The sequence below is a fragment of the Pholcus phalangioides genome, unplaced genomic scaffold (assembly GCF_987345545.1).
Source record: "Pholcus phalangioides strain wild (caught in Gottingen) unplaced genomic scaffold, Ppha-v1.0 ptg000001l_1, whole genome shotgun sequence".
NCBI classification, from domain to species: Eukaryota; Metazoa; Arthropoda; class Arachnida; order Araneae; family Pholcidae; genus Pholcus; species Pholcus phalangioides.
In genome coordinates, this window is record NW_028301594.1 from 22,738,536 (window position 1) to 22,753,130 (window position 14,595).

Here is a 14,595-nt window from a genome sequence, read left to right on the forward strand (position 1 = left end):
ATATATTTCTTTACAAAAAAAAAGACCGGACAGAGTTGAGTTCGAACGTTACACTGGATGAAAAACACATAAGATGAATAAGAAAAATTTTGGGACTTGTCGTATTGGTCGTTATAATTGAACGGTCACAGTAACGCATCATCGTTAAAACGAGCGTCGACTGTATAACAAATAGCCTATTATTTTTTTTTATAACTCATATGTATCTAATGCCTACTATATTTATATCTTCAGCTATTAATAAAAGCTCATACGCCTTACGCAGATGCATACGTTGCAGTCAAGGGCATATCATTATCAGGTGAGCATGAGAGATGTATATATTTTACTCTCTTCTATTTCTCCTGTACAAAAATAAATCTTTTCTCTCTTTTCTTCTCTTCAATTCTTTTATGTTATTGCAAATGTTTTCAAGTTAAAAAGTGAATGACGAGTTTCTACAAAAATAACACATATACTCTACATACTTTCGAAAACCATGGTACCATCAACTGAAGTGATTTTGACCAGTTTCAAAATTGAAATTAAATATTTCCATTCATTCTATTAGTTAAGAGTCGAAAATAAAATTTTTATGTTTGGTTCATGGTTCGTAGATATGATTCATGTAGTTTTTATTTTACTGTTTTCACACCCTCCTTTTTATGAAAAAAATAAAAACAGGATGAGCAAAGTCTCTCGGCATAATGGGTGTGACTGCCCCCCCCCCCCTGATTTGTGTGTATAACAAGAATGGAGTGGCGATATGACCAACACGGGATGTCAAGAGAACCACAATGACAACAAAAACTATACAATGAAATTTTATTTTTATACATATGACTCACTCATAGCTCTGCCTTGAAGTGCTCCATGAAGCATTACGATAAACTAAAAAAGTGCACGTTAAAGTTGAAATTAGGTAAATTATATACATTGAAGTTCATTTGATATTATAGAATGTAAGCTTTCTGGAAAAAATAAAATTGAAATTTGAATTTCGAAGAGAACGGAAGAAAAAAATCAACCTAGTTGGTGGTTTCCCTGCAGTATAAGCTTATATACACAAAAAACGACTTTAGGAAGGTTGGTGCACGCAAATTTTCCAAATAACACATCTTCGAATTTCCAAATAGAATAAAATTTTCTGCGTTCAAGTTTTGGTTCTACCTGTGCTAGAGATATTTTTAAAATATTTCAATAGCAACAACTGGCAGGCATTATATATGCTGATGTTTTCTACTGAAATGCTTTTTTAAACTAAGTTTTTTGTTAGATAAGTACATTTTTTCGAACAACACTCGTTCCAGATGTCTTAAAACTGTGTGTATTTCTCAACACTACGGTGTTAAATACTTCAACACGAGGATTTTTTATAAAAATCATTTTATGGGTAAATTTTGTTGATTTTTGAAAAAGTTGCATGTTTTGAAAGTTAAAAGTATGAAAAAAAATAACCAACAAACTAAAATCCTAAATGCTCGTGCTAAATTGTATAAAAAAACCCATAGTATTTGAGAGAAAAGAGATTGAGTGCCTAAAGCGAATAGAAAAATTTTAAATGTTCTTTAAAGGAAGGAGACTTTTCCCATCGGAAAGCATGGGAAGCCAAGATCGCGCACCAACCCCCAAGCACCTATGCACCTATGTTCAAAGCTCCAAGCACCTATTATTTTTAGAAAATACGTTAAATCTAATATTGAAAGAGTTGGAAAAAAAACCGAATCTGTGTGCACTCGAAAGGAAAACCTATGAGTTACGGCAGTAAAAGTTACAGGTTGAAAAGTTACCCACAGAAATTTCGTGTTTACGGTCTGGAACAAACTATGAATAAAGTCAAGCTATTTTCATTCTGTATTGATTCTTATAAGAGTGAATCTCAATTCATATTTACGTTATAAGATTTCTTCCGTTTATGTCTTTTAAGTTGGTACTCTGAGACAAAATGAGAATTAGAAAGATGGCAAAATGACCAAGAATTTCCTATGGAGAACCTGGGGTGACATTCATTACCCATTGAAACAAAAACTCTCAATTGCTTTACAATCTCCATTACATCTAATAATAATAATAATAACTGATGGGACTCACCTGGTTATCAAAAAGTCTGCACAAGTGTGAAAGTTTGAGATCTTCAAATTTTTCTTTATATTGAATCTCGTCAAAGCTTAAAAACGGTACAAATATTCAATCATTACACTTCACTTCTGAAATGTAGATGGCAGCACTAAAAAATCAAACAACACTAGATACGTGCTCAGACTGTTGGGTACGCACTCTTACACTTCCGGCACAACTCCCTAAGTAATAGACCTGAGTTGCGCTCGCTTTGAAAGAAAGAAAAAGCTTATAGGAGATATCTCTTATCTCCCCCAAACCTCAGGTCGTCTTATTTGCATGTAAAGCGAATGCCTTGAAGACTGCACAACCCCAAGTAAGTTTTACACCGCCCGAAAACTTTTTTTTCTTTCAAAACTGGGGAAAGTCGGTACCAAATTTGATGGTACCAAATCTCATCGGTGAAATCGCCAAATTTAATTGTCAATTGTATACACTACGTAAATCACTGAAAAATAACCAAATGAAACACTACTTCAAATTGCAGTGGATAATTAAAGTGTCAGCAAGTATTTATATTTTTAATAATCGTGTTGGGAAAATAGTCGTAATCAAGTTTCATTGAAGAATATAAATTATTACGTTGGCTTAATATTGAAAGAGCGAGAAAAAGTTTATTTTCACAACACATACAAGCACGCTTTCCAGCCTGGCCCGGTGTTCGATCACATGTGTGCTTATATCTTTTCATTTAGACAGAGCTGCGGGCCTTGCTCTGTTTAGGAAGAAGAGTTTGACAAAATTACGAGAAAATACGGATCATATGGTCACCTAACGTGGCCCTATCAACACCAGCATTAGTTTTGTCTACTGAAGCTGATGTTGTCCATATGCACTTGGAGCCCGTATGAGCCCATGCATTGAGACGTTCCTGTATAGTTGCAACCCGTGAAGAAAATTATAATATATTGAAATCTTTCAATTATTCACTTTATTTATTTTTAAGGAGCTCCATCATTTGGAACTCGTTTGAGCTCAAGCACAGCAGCGCCTGCGCCGAATGGTCCAGCGGATATATCTCCAGGTATCTATGTTCATAATTTAAAAAAATTCCATTCTTTTTTTGTCTCGTTAGCTTCCTGGGGCTTGAGCAATGCAGCCCGACTTTGTCAGCCGTGGCAAGCATTCGTTTCAGAGCCCCGTGTAATAATAGAGGAGCAGTTAAAGGGTGAATTTGGCACCCCACCCCCTTCTAATCAGTGCCTGGGAACCAGAACTGACTGTCCCCCCCCCCCCTTTGTGACCCTGGATATGAGGATCGTTCTTGCCATAGAAATTCAACTATTCAGAGATTCAGATATATATATTTATTTATTTATTTATTTAATGTTAGTACGCTTGTATGGAAATTTATCTTTTTTTTTTACATAAACTTATTAATGACAAAAAGCATATAAACTACGTACAGGGTTGTCATAAGATAACTTTGCAGATATACGAGCCCCTAGTGGCCCCAAAAATTACCGAATGCGAATGAAATACTCTCGTTATTACGGTCACAGCAACAAAATTTCAAACATCAACACATTTTTTTAGGCATCGCTGAATGATCAGCGCAGTGAAAAACCATAAATGGCGTTAGAACGGTACCTGTAGCATCATAAACGCCGGCGCAGGACGCGGATAAAAAAAAAAAAAAAAGATCTCACCAAGGAGTTGGTGCGCAAACCGCTCGGTGGGTGAACTTCCTACAGTAGTAATGAGATCGGCATTGTTTGCTTCCACACATTTCTTTGTCCGCATCTAGCTCCTGTGTTTATATAACTAACGCCGTTCTAAGGCCATTTATGGTTTTTGACTACTCCGATCGCTATGCAATGCATAAAAATGAATGTTGCCATTTGAATTTTGTTGTTTTTGTATTTCGAAATTTTGTTGCTGTAACCGTAATCACGAGAGCTAGGTTTTTGTTTCTCTTCTCATTCTCGAGCGCATACTTTAAAAATCACCTGTACCTCGAAATTTATTCGCATTTGTTGACTTTTTCGGCTGCTAGGGGCTCGTATATCGGCAAAAGCTATTTTATGATCACCACTATAACAATTATCTCATCGAGTATTGATATCTTCCACAGTTGATCCTCTGAACGAGAAGAACAGGGACGGAGACGAGGAAAACGATTATGAATATAATAACAATATTGATCAAAACTATGACGATTACGATACAGGATTCAACGAACTCGGTAGGCTCTTTTTTTTGGCTTATATAATGAAATTTTGAATTCCTTTATATATATGAGGAAGTTCTCATTTATTTATTTTTTTTACTTCGATTAATTTTTTTTTCCTTTTCTCCCTCGAAGAAATGTCACAAGCCTTAGAAGACGGGAATTTCGATGGAGGTACGAAATACGCCGTTTTTTTTATTTATTTTGTGTTTTAATTAATTACTACATGACGAGAGAAAAGGAATATTTCCTCGGCCAAATTCTAGGATTTAAATTCTAACAAACTATGATTTTGGGTGATCCAAAAGTCAGTTAACGTCTGAAAGTTCAATAATTCATTGAGTGATGTACGTAGAGGGACAAGGACGTCGGAACAGTTTTGAACCTGTGAGTGCTCGATTTCAGTTTTTCGTGGTAGACTTTGATTTCTGAATTAATTCTGAGGATGCAGAATTGTACCATGCCACATGGTACGGAATTTTTTGTGGGTGCTCGAGCACTCGCAACACGCTCGGCAACGCCTCTGTAGAAAGGTAAAAGTCGAGAAACTACGAGGAGGGGAGTTTATCTAAATCTTAGGGAAAAAAATCCAACAGATGGCACTTCGCTTATCTATTATTGAGGAGTTCTCTTGGAACCAAAAAAAGGTTCGAAACTTTGACTCGAGCCACCTCGTTGGGCATTTTGCCTGTTGTGGCGTTGTATTTGTATTTGTATATTTGTATTTGTATTTTTTCAAGTATCCTCTATTTATTTACTTTTCCCTTCATTTTTCAAGAAGGTACTTCATTTCATTATTTAAAAGATTTCTGCCGATAAAAGTGCGTTGCACGAAAGTAAGTCCCAGAATTCTAGATCTGAACTTTTCTTCAATCTCTTCTGTGTCCGAAACATTCGTAAAGCTTCAGCGGGTGATTCGTGGCTGAAGTATAAAAACTTTACCATCAGTGCTTTATCCACCCATTTTCGACATCAAAATAGGATCTTATGTAAGCGCCAGTAATAGAAAAATCCAGAAATGATATGTTAATCGCACACCCTGCATTTTATAGGATTTGATAATAATTGATTTCATTTACTTTCATGCAGAGCCCTCTATCAAGTAAAATTTGAACTGTGAATTTGTTTTTCAAGTGAATTTGTTTTTTTTCTTACGAATTCTTAAAATATTTACGAATTTACTTTGAAAAATTACCAACGAAAAAGGCAAATATACAAGGAATATACAAATTTTTTTATGCATTTCGACAGGCTATGAGTATCGTGTTCGGAAGATGAAAATATCACGCTAACCAAGAATCCCACTTGGGTTGATTGCAAAATCTCGGCCAAATCAAAAATTTTGTAATCAATCCAAGTGGGATCCTCGGTCAGCGTGATATTTTTTATCCTCTGAAGGCGACAAACATAGCGTGCGAAATGCATAAGGAGTTTTGTATTTGTCTTTTTCGTTGGTGATTTTTCTAAGTATTATTAGGCAAAGTTTACCTACTCTTCCACATTTACGAATTTATGGGACGCCCTGATATCATGACTCAAGTGTTTTTTGGGCTCGAAATATATTAATAAATAGGAATTTTTTTTTTTCTGTGGATGTTATGCCGAAGCAAATCTCTGAAAAGAAAATTGATTTGTCTGTTCCGGAATCGAGCCCGGATCCTCTTGTACACCAGCCAAGTGCACTGAACAAGAAGACTAACTTTTTCATTTCCTTTTTGAGAATCACTTTTGTCTCCAACGATTCGTTTCGGTGTATAAGATCCATATATAAAATCCTATTTCTTTCAATACAACTTTCTCCAAAGAGAGTGAAAGATCTTCTCTGTAAGTTGGTGTGTGGTACGAACACGTAAATTGTCACTATAACGACAAATTACTAATGATATTCATGCCAGTATAAAAAAATGCTTATTATTATTATTGCAGCTAGAGTTTGTTTTTTTTTAGTGAACTGAAAATGTGCAGTTCAAAATTTCTCTCACAAACCGCACTGTATCTCAAAAAAGTTTGACATAGCACATAAAATGCAATACAAACAGCACATCCTTTAATGTTTATGATGATTAACGTTACATAAAACCACCACATTTCAATATGATCATTTTTGTTTGTGTGTCATTTAACGTGCTATGTAAAGCTTTTTTAGTACAGCGCCATCTGTGAGCAAAAACTTTACCTATTTTTTTAGTTTATCAAAAGAAAAATTAGGCCATAACGGGGAATTTTAGAGAAAACCACACCTTTGTATGCAAATTGGTTGATTTTTTATTAATTTTTAGAATTTGTCAAGGACTTTTCGCTGACCTTGAATAATTTTACTTGATTTATTTATTTTTCAGATGAGGACATGGAACTAGGTATCACGACTAGTAAGTGAGCTTTTTTTTAATCATTTGTGTGAATTTTTTTGATAGCTTATGATGAAATTTATTTGGCAACTGCAGCTCCACCAAAAGAAATTGTTCCGCGAGAACTTTCCCGGGATTTTCTGGAGAGGAATGAAACTTTTGCAATCGTTTTTTTTTTCACACTACGAATTCAATATGTAGTAAGGCTTGTGAAAAATGACTACCTGGGGATACAATGTGTGTGTGGGATTTGATTCAAATAATTCAACAAGTTCGCATCGAACCAGTTTCTGCTTTAACATCTCCTACAGTTATCACAAAAAAGTTATCTCACATCTCTTTACTTTCTTACCAATTTACAAACTTACTCTGATAATTGTAAACACATCTAATTATCCTCGAGTTGCCTATCAAATGAAGAGCACCCCTTACGGTACAACTTTGACATACTTTTGCTTGAAATCTGCACAATTTTAATCCCTGAATACGATTTTTACAGGGTGTTAAATTGAAGCGTTGATCTAGTGCTTGCAAGTACAAAATCAGACACGAGCATTGAGCACTCTTGATGCTCTTTTAGGGGATTTTCATGAAGCCAGGGGCCGTCTTAAGAGCATCATGGGCCAAGTGGTTTTTCCCTACCTTGCAAATTCTAGAAAATTTCAACCGGATCTCATTTTTTTTAGACCCCCCGGGTGGGCCCATGCGTTAAGACGGCACTGCATGGAGCACCATGGTGTTCACGAGCAACAACAGGTTGAAGATAACTGGCCTAGATCTAGAGGGCCCTCCCTCCGATCGTTCGTGTGTGCGTTTATTGAATATTATTCTTTTTCTTTTCAGTTGTGTATCCGAATCTATGCAAGTACCGATGAATTTCAATCCGATCCTGCTGACCCCGAAAAAAAAATGGAAAATTTGCTTCATTTCTTGGAAAAACAATTTATTCTTTCCCCCCCCCCCCCCCCCGGACGAAACATTTCTCTCTCTAAATAAAATTCTTTTCATTCTTTTCTCAGTATTTTATTCATGAACATCTTTAATTTTAAAAAATCTTCAAATTTAGATAACATTTTGATTATTATCCCTTTCAGACCCTGGTGTTACAAATGTGTGGGAATTTTTTTTTTTTTACCTTAGGTTGTAAAGCCCTGACTCAAAGCATTGTGTAAGTTTTGAATTAGAATATGGTGGATATTAACTTTGGGAGCTTCTATCAGAGAGCAGCACTTGAAGTTGTACTTTTAGGGGGTTTTTAAGATGGATTCCAGGGCAGAAAGCGCCTCCGGGCTCGATCTTTTAAGATAAATTTAAAATTAAATTTCTACAGAAATACAAACTACATTGAAATAGTAAAATATATTTTAAAAACTAAAGGCAATCCAGAGAGTTTTGAATCAGCAGCCCAAAAATACCCTAAAACAGTTGAAACTTCCTTAAAAAGTCTAGTTACAGCAGCAACATCATATATAACACCCAGATTCAATTTTAATTTTGGATATTTTAAGGGAAAACAAAGGGAAATTTTTTGTAAGGGAGCTATGACAGATTATCAGGAGGGGCACAGAGGCCTGTGAAAAAATTTTAATGTGAAGAAACAAAGCAGCTCAGGGAAATATGGAGTAAAGTATGACAACTTTCAGAATCCAGCAAAACTGCCCACAGAATCAAGGCCATCGAAACACATGGTCCATCCGGGCATGGACCAGGGACGGCATAACGATAGGACTACTGGATGAGGGTGCTATGATTTTTGAGAGTAAACATGCAAATACATGGGCTGTCACTTCAGCTAAATAAATATTTCTTGATATGCATCCACAAGGTGCTAATCAACGATGGCAACATAACAGATAAATAAGGAAAAAAGGATGCAAACAACACTCAATGATAATTCCTATGGCGCGCAAAATCACCTCTTGCAAAAAAACAACGCTCCCAAAACAAAAAACTTCTGAAGATAGAGAGAAAATCTCTCGCCTTGCTTCAGGCAAAGTAACAAAACTGACCAGACTATGGGAACAATTCATTATAAATCAGGGGAAACAAATTATTGTATATTAATCTATTTTTTCGTTCCAATTCATGTCTAGCAATATCAAAACCATTGCATAGCTATTTGACTGTCATCATCCTAATCTTTCCACTTGGTCTAAAATTCTTATGGCAAGGATTCTCAAACTGCGCCCCCACCAATCTTTGTATGACAAAAGTTTTTCAAAGAGACTCTTTATTAAAAACTGCTCAGGGGAGCCATGAATAACTGTTGATTGGGGGGGGGGGGGGGGGGGGGCACTGCGAATGGGAAAAGTTTAAGAACTGCTGTCTTAAGAGGAAAAAAATTGCTGTGGTGATGACTTTCTCTCATCAGTATAATAGTGCCATCTATTTTGGAAGTGGGAAAAGTGACATTACCACTGTTATGTGTCCTCATTTCTCAGTTTTGAATCTGGTAGACTACTAGTATCGTTTGCATAGAGGTTTACTTCACATGAAAATCAATGCTAACAGAATAATTTGAAGGAAAGTAATGGGGAGGAAGGGGGAAACGCGTCAAAAAAGTCAACATCAATTACAACAAAGCAAATGCATCATTGAAGTGGGAGAGACAATTACACTGTAAACAAGTGGCAAGGTTAAAAATCTCATGCAGGAACAAAAATACGATAAACAAAGTCGATTGAAAAAAATGATGGTAATCGATAAACAAATAGATAAAATAAGTAAACTAGCAATCAGATGATGACTGGGTCCAGCCCGGGCCAACATGAAGGGAAAAATTTAATTCATTTATGTATATAAAATTGATTTTCTGTGTGTGTGTGTGTTCTCTATACAAATCTACAATTTTATATCGATTGTAGTCACCAAATTTTGCATATATTACCAAACAAGACCTGACTTGAGCAATAGGCTACTTTAAAAGTTCATCAGAGCTGGACAAATGCCCGAAATGAAAGCTGTCAGGCAACAATGGTTTTTGGGCCTGAACAATCACTTTCGGAATGTTTACTTTGGTTACCATGGTTCCCTAGCAATGCATTTCACACGTGTATATGCCTTTACAATGGTTTATCGTTTTTTCAATCTCCCAGTAAATGAAGAAAACCCCAGGCAGCCCCAGGTATTATAGCTAGTACGCTATAAAAGTTAATAAACCTCTCTGAGGTGGTTATTCAATGTTCCGTAGAAAATGGCCCTCTCAATAGTATAATTTTACTCCAGGTCACATATAGTGTGTACTACATATGCACAAATGAATGATTCTAAAACAATGAATAAAAAACCAAATTATTTATTGTGTTGTTAATATCGAGATAAAATAATATGGTTTCCCTACAAACATATAAATAGAGAATTCATTGAAAAATATAAAGATCCCAGGCAACATATCCCCTCACAAATGATGTGAACAGAAAAAATAAATAAAAATTCTGCTATTATCACTACAAATTGATTCACAAATATTGTTAGTGATTACTTAAAACAAAGCTGCAATTTCATTTCAATGCTGCGCAAAAACTCAAAACATTCTGTTAGTTATCCCCGCCCAAAAAAAAGAAAACTTGAGCATTTCAAAGCTATTGCAACAACTAATTGCACTCGATTACATAACATGATAAAAGCAAATGAACATTACTTGAATAACATGAAAATACAACCAAAACCACAACCAAAACATTTATTTACAAGTCATTGAAATTTTTGGTATATCAAAACATACTGCCGCAATATTTCGCAAAAGAATCAAATACATATGTGTTTCAATTTTGAAACATTCGATTAAGTTCTACAACGAACATTAGTAGACATTTACAGATCTGCATCGCTCATTTTAAAAGCAATAAAATCACCTCGATTTGACTAGACAATTTACTTCGGAACTAAATTGGTTAATTTTTCATAAGCTTGGTCACTGCCTTACATGGGGACTTTTTATCATGCCAAGCAATTGTTGCTTATGCGGCGGTCAATTCAAGATGTCTGACAAAAAGCACAAACAATTAAACAAAAATCCAATTTAATACATGAATCAATCTAATCTGCGATATTTATTGCATACTTCAATTGATTATAATCAACTGAAATATGCAGGAAAAGCAAAAAAAAATTGAAAAGTTATACACAAAATTTCAATAAACTAAATATGCAGTCGATTAATGTGATTGATAAAAGGTTGCCAAAGCCAGCAAATACCTATTCGGCTATCAGGGTTGCCAATTTCGCCGCACTTGAAGAAAAAGTCTCAAAGTTGACACTGACTAAGCTTATAGAAAACTAACAGCTAAATTAATTATAAATCAAAATCTAAAACGACAAGAACAATTAAAAAAAAAGGTTAGTCTTCTTCGATGTCTCAAAGAGTTTCCAGAAATTAATAGAACTTTGTTTTATACAAAATATATTACACAGATCAAATTTCCTTCAAGTCGTAGAAAATTCAAGGCATAGAAATTCAACTCGCCAAACTTTGTGTGTGACTTAATTTTTAGGAAAATAAATTATACCCATATGAAACATCTACAGTATAATAATGAGAAACTAAAATATTAAACCTCTCAATGCATCATATGAAGAACAGATATATTTTCCCCTAGATGAGAGGTCCTTTGAATGATTTCAAGGGTGCCCTTGAGCTTGATCGAGAAATCACATATCATAAGAACTCATCATTTTTTATATTATACAGCGATATAATGACAAAACACCTGCATAACAATACTTGAGGGACTGAAGAAATGTATTGTTATAGTATAGAGTTATTATTGCAAATGAAATATATTGACACAACACTGTAAAGAGTGCATCGGGACCAAAGAGCAATATTGTTATATAGGCGATAATCCTTATATAGCATTTTCAAAGAATAGAAATTTGTTATAGAAGGTATTCTTATATAATATTTTCAAAGTACAGAAATTCAACTCACTAAACTTTGACTTGATCATTACAAAAATAAATTATACTCATGAAACCTCCACATAATAATGAGAAACTAAAATACTAAACCTCTCACACACACACATGCATCATATAAAGAACAGATGTATTTTCCTTCAGAGCAGAGGTCCTTAGAAAGATTTCAGGGATGCGAAACACATATATAGGCAATTGTCTTGTCACAGAAGGTATCATTACCTATGAATTTCACTATATAGTTGAATATTATTTGAAAAAGAGATCTGTTTCCTTCACTTTATTGGTATTAAGGCTGTGCCCATAGTGAGGCGTTGATACCAAGAGGTAATAGTGTTTAACAGAGATTAGTGGCGAAAACAGTTGCATTATTTTGTTCTACACTGCAAATACTTGAGGAGTGAGACAAAGGAGAGAAAGAGCCAGTTTCACAAGGTGTGCAACATGAATAAGCAAGTTTGTTTTTGCCTCGATCTGTGGATTTTCACTAACTGCTGATTGGTGCTTAAGAGTTTTCACTCCTTTTTTCCTTTCTCTCTTTAAAAAAAAGAAGAGCTACTGTGGAGGGCCCATTATCACACTCTTACATTTCCAAACCCTCCCATTCATTTCCCTCTGTCCTCCTCCTTTACTATGTGTTGACATTTCTTCCTCCACCCTTATGCAATTTTTTCTTCTTTAAAATGGCTTAAAGAGAAAAACACCTGAAGGAAAAGTGTGATTAATTACATAAAATATAGCAATAAAATTCAAAAAAAAAATTACACGTGAAGATGAATACACCCTGCACCATCTCCGCTGAAAAAAATTCAATGAAATTATTTATTCACAAAAAAATTGAAAATTTGAATAAAAAATACAGATTTGATCACATTTATGTTTGTAATGTATTTTTTGAGTATCGAAAATGCAAAAACATCTTGAAAGTTCCAAAAAATGAATGCTCAGGTCTGAAAGGGTTAAACATGCTTAACTGTGATTACAAAAAAATTCCAAGCGCAATTAACCACAAAATTCTCATACACCAATGTAACAAGACCAGCATGTGAAACATTTTTACATGCTTTATAAATACATCATATAGGAACAAATTTGTTTTTCCAACTTGAAAAAACCCAACAAAAATTGCACGTATGTTTTTATCAGTAGATTCATAATTTAATTTTTTAAACATTTATCAAAAAATTTAGATTTTCAGCTTCGATCATAAATAAATAACATATAAAACATGCTCAAATGAACTGAATCTTAACAAAACTGAATTTCTACAAGTGAAAGCTAAGTGATAAAGTGTCAAAATATTGGCACGAGTCATATTTTTCTGAAGAATTGAAAAGTTCAATTTTTATCATTCCAATTTCCCTGAATAATGTAATTTTTTTCAAAACTGCCACGCCCGAAATCGCACTCCCGCACCTCGAGTTAAGCACCACTGGCTTATAGCTATCACAAAATTTGAGTTGCAACATGTTCATCAGGAACATGGTCAGAAATTATTTGGCACACAAAATTCTTTTTTCAAGACAATGGTTGCAGAGGCAATATACAGGGTGATTCAGAAAAGGTGGGGAAAACTTTAAGAGATGATAGTACACACCAATACAAACAATTGTCATCAAAGAATGCATGTTATAACATGAAACGCAAACATGTTAGTGCGCTTTTAAACGGCCACTCTGCAAACGTTATAAAGGCTTTCCTGTTGAAATTTATTGGGAGAAAAAGAACACCATACATGCAAATGTAATGTGGAGAAGAAGAAACTGTATGAAAATCTGCATCACAGTGAACAAAAGGCACGGACACCAAGCCTGTGAAGTTATTCCAGCGTACAACCGTTGTAACATACAGGATAATGGACGCTTTGGTAATACTGAAAAAGCAGACAGGTATTTCTTTTACAGAGCTGCAAACGGAAGTACCAGAGGCAGCACGAATGTACGGTGAGCATTTCCCCACAGACAGTTGCCCAATCCGAAAACATTTGTGCGCTTACATTGGCAGCTGTGCAAAACGGGATCCTTTCTTGCTTCCCGGTGGAATAATGCTGGAATAACTTCACAGGGCTGGCATCCACGTTTTTTATTCACTGTTTGCATAGGTTTCTTCTTCCCAAGGGTACATGGCATGCATTCTTTGATGACAAGTGTTTGTATTGGTGTGTACTATCACCCCAAAGTTTTTCTCATCTTTTCTGAATCATCTCATATAGACTCTTCCCCCCTACCCCTCCTGACTTGGCTGAAGCCTCAACTATCCTTGCATCCAGCTTTGTTCAACTCTTGATTATGCTGCAAGGTTGTGGCATCAAACTGACAGAATATACCAATATAACCCTCAAACATTAACTCTGAAGTTCATTTCTGGTATCTGATACATCTGAATATTAGTCTCTGGCAATCTTTCTCCAGACATTTAACCCATTTGTATCCTCCCTTTAAATGTGACCATAAACTGACCATACCACAGCACACTGATGAGAATACCGAATTATTCTGAGTTCAGTAATAAGAAACTGAGTCATTCACTTGTAACATAGGTAAAATCATGAAAAATTATGTAATGCAATATGTATGCGCATAAGGTTCTAGATTGCAGCTTATGTTTCGCAAACATAAATTAAAATAAAATGAATCTTGAAATAAAAGACTGTGCATAATAGGTAAACCTTTTCTGCTTTGTAATTTGCCCAATAACTAACAAGTTACAGTTCGTTCATGATAAAAATATGAAGAAAATAGGTATTAAAAAACAGGCTTAATGTTTAGTGGAATTCGTAAGCATATAATTTCTTGCATAAAAAACAAATATCAATAAAAATTAAATTAAACAAATAGTTCAATAAGAAATTTATCACAATCCACATCACAATACAGCACATTTTATAAGCACTCAACGTGATTTGGCTACTCAAGATAATGAACAATGTTCTAATCTCAGAATTCCGAGCTTGACTTTTGAGTTGAAATAAGAAAACAATGATTCTGCGGAAAACATAATATAAATACTAATTGCAGGTATGTGATTAACTGAAGCAACAAATTAATTTCCTCATTAAAACTT

The 14,595-nt window shown here is 34.8% G+C and overlaps 1 protein-coding gene across 1 annotated transcript in view; it reads left to right on the plus strand.

Moving 5' to 3' along the window:
- Positions 1-7,574, plus strand: part of LOC149090090 (uncharacterized) — a 33,796-nt gene extending 26,222 nt beyond the window's left edge. Inside the window, exons 5-10 of the mRNA XM_089235536.1 lie at positions 235-301; positions 3,044-3,121; positions 4,172-4,282; positions 4,403-4,441; positions 6,607-6,636; positions 7,459-7,574. Coding sequence (XP_089091662.1) covers positions 235-301; positions 3,044-3,121; positions 4,172-4,282; positions 4,403-4,441; positions 6,607-6,636; positions 7,459-7,490 — 357 coding nt within the window. The 3' untranslated portion in view covers positions 7,491-7,574. The remainder of the gene's footprint in view (positions 1-234; positions 302-3,043; positions 3,122-4,171; positions 4,283-4,402; positions 4,442-6,606; positions 6,637-7,458) is intronic.
- Positions 7,575-14,595: the final 7,021 nt, after the last annotated feature.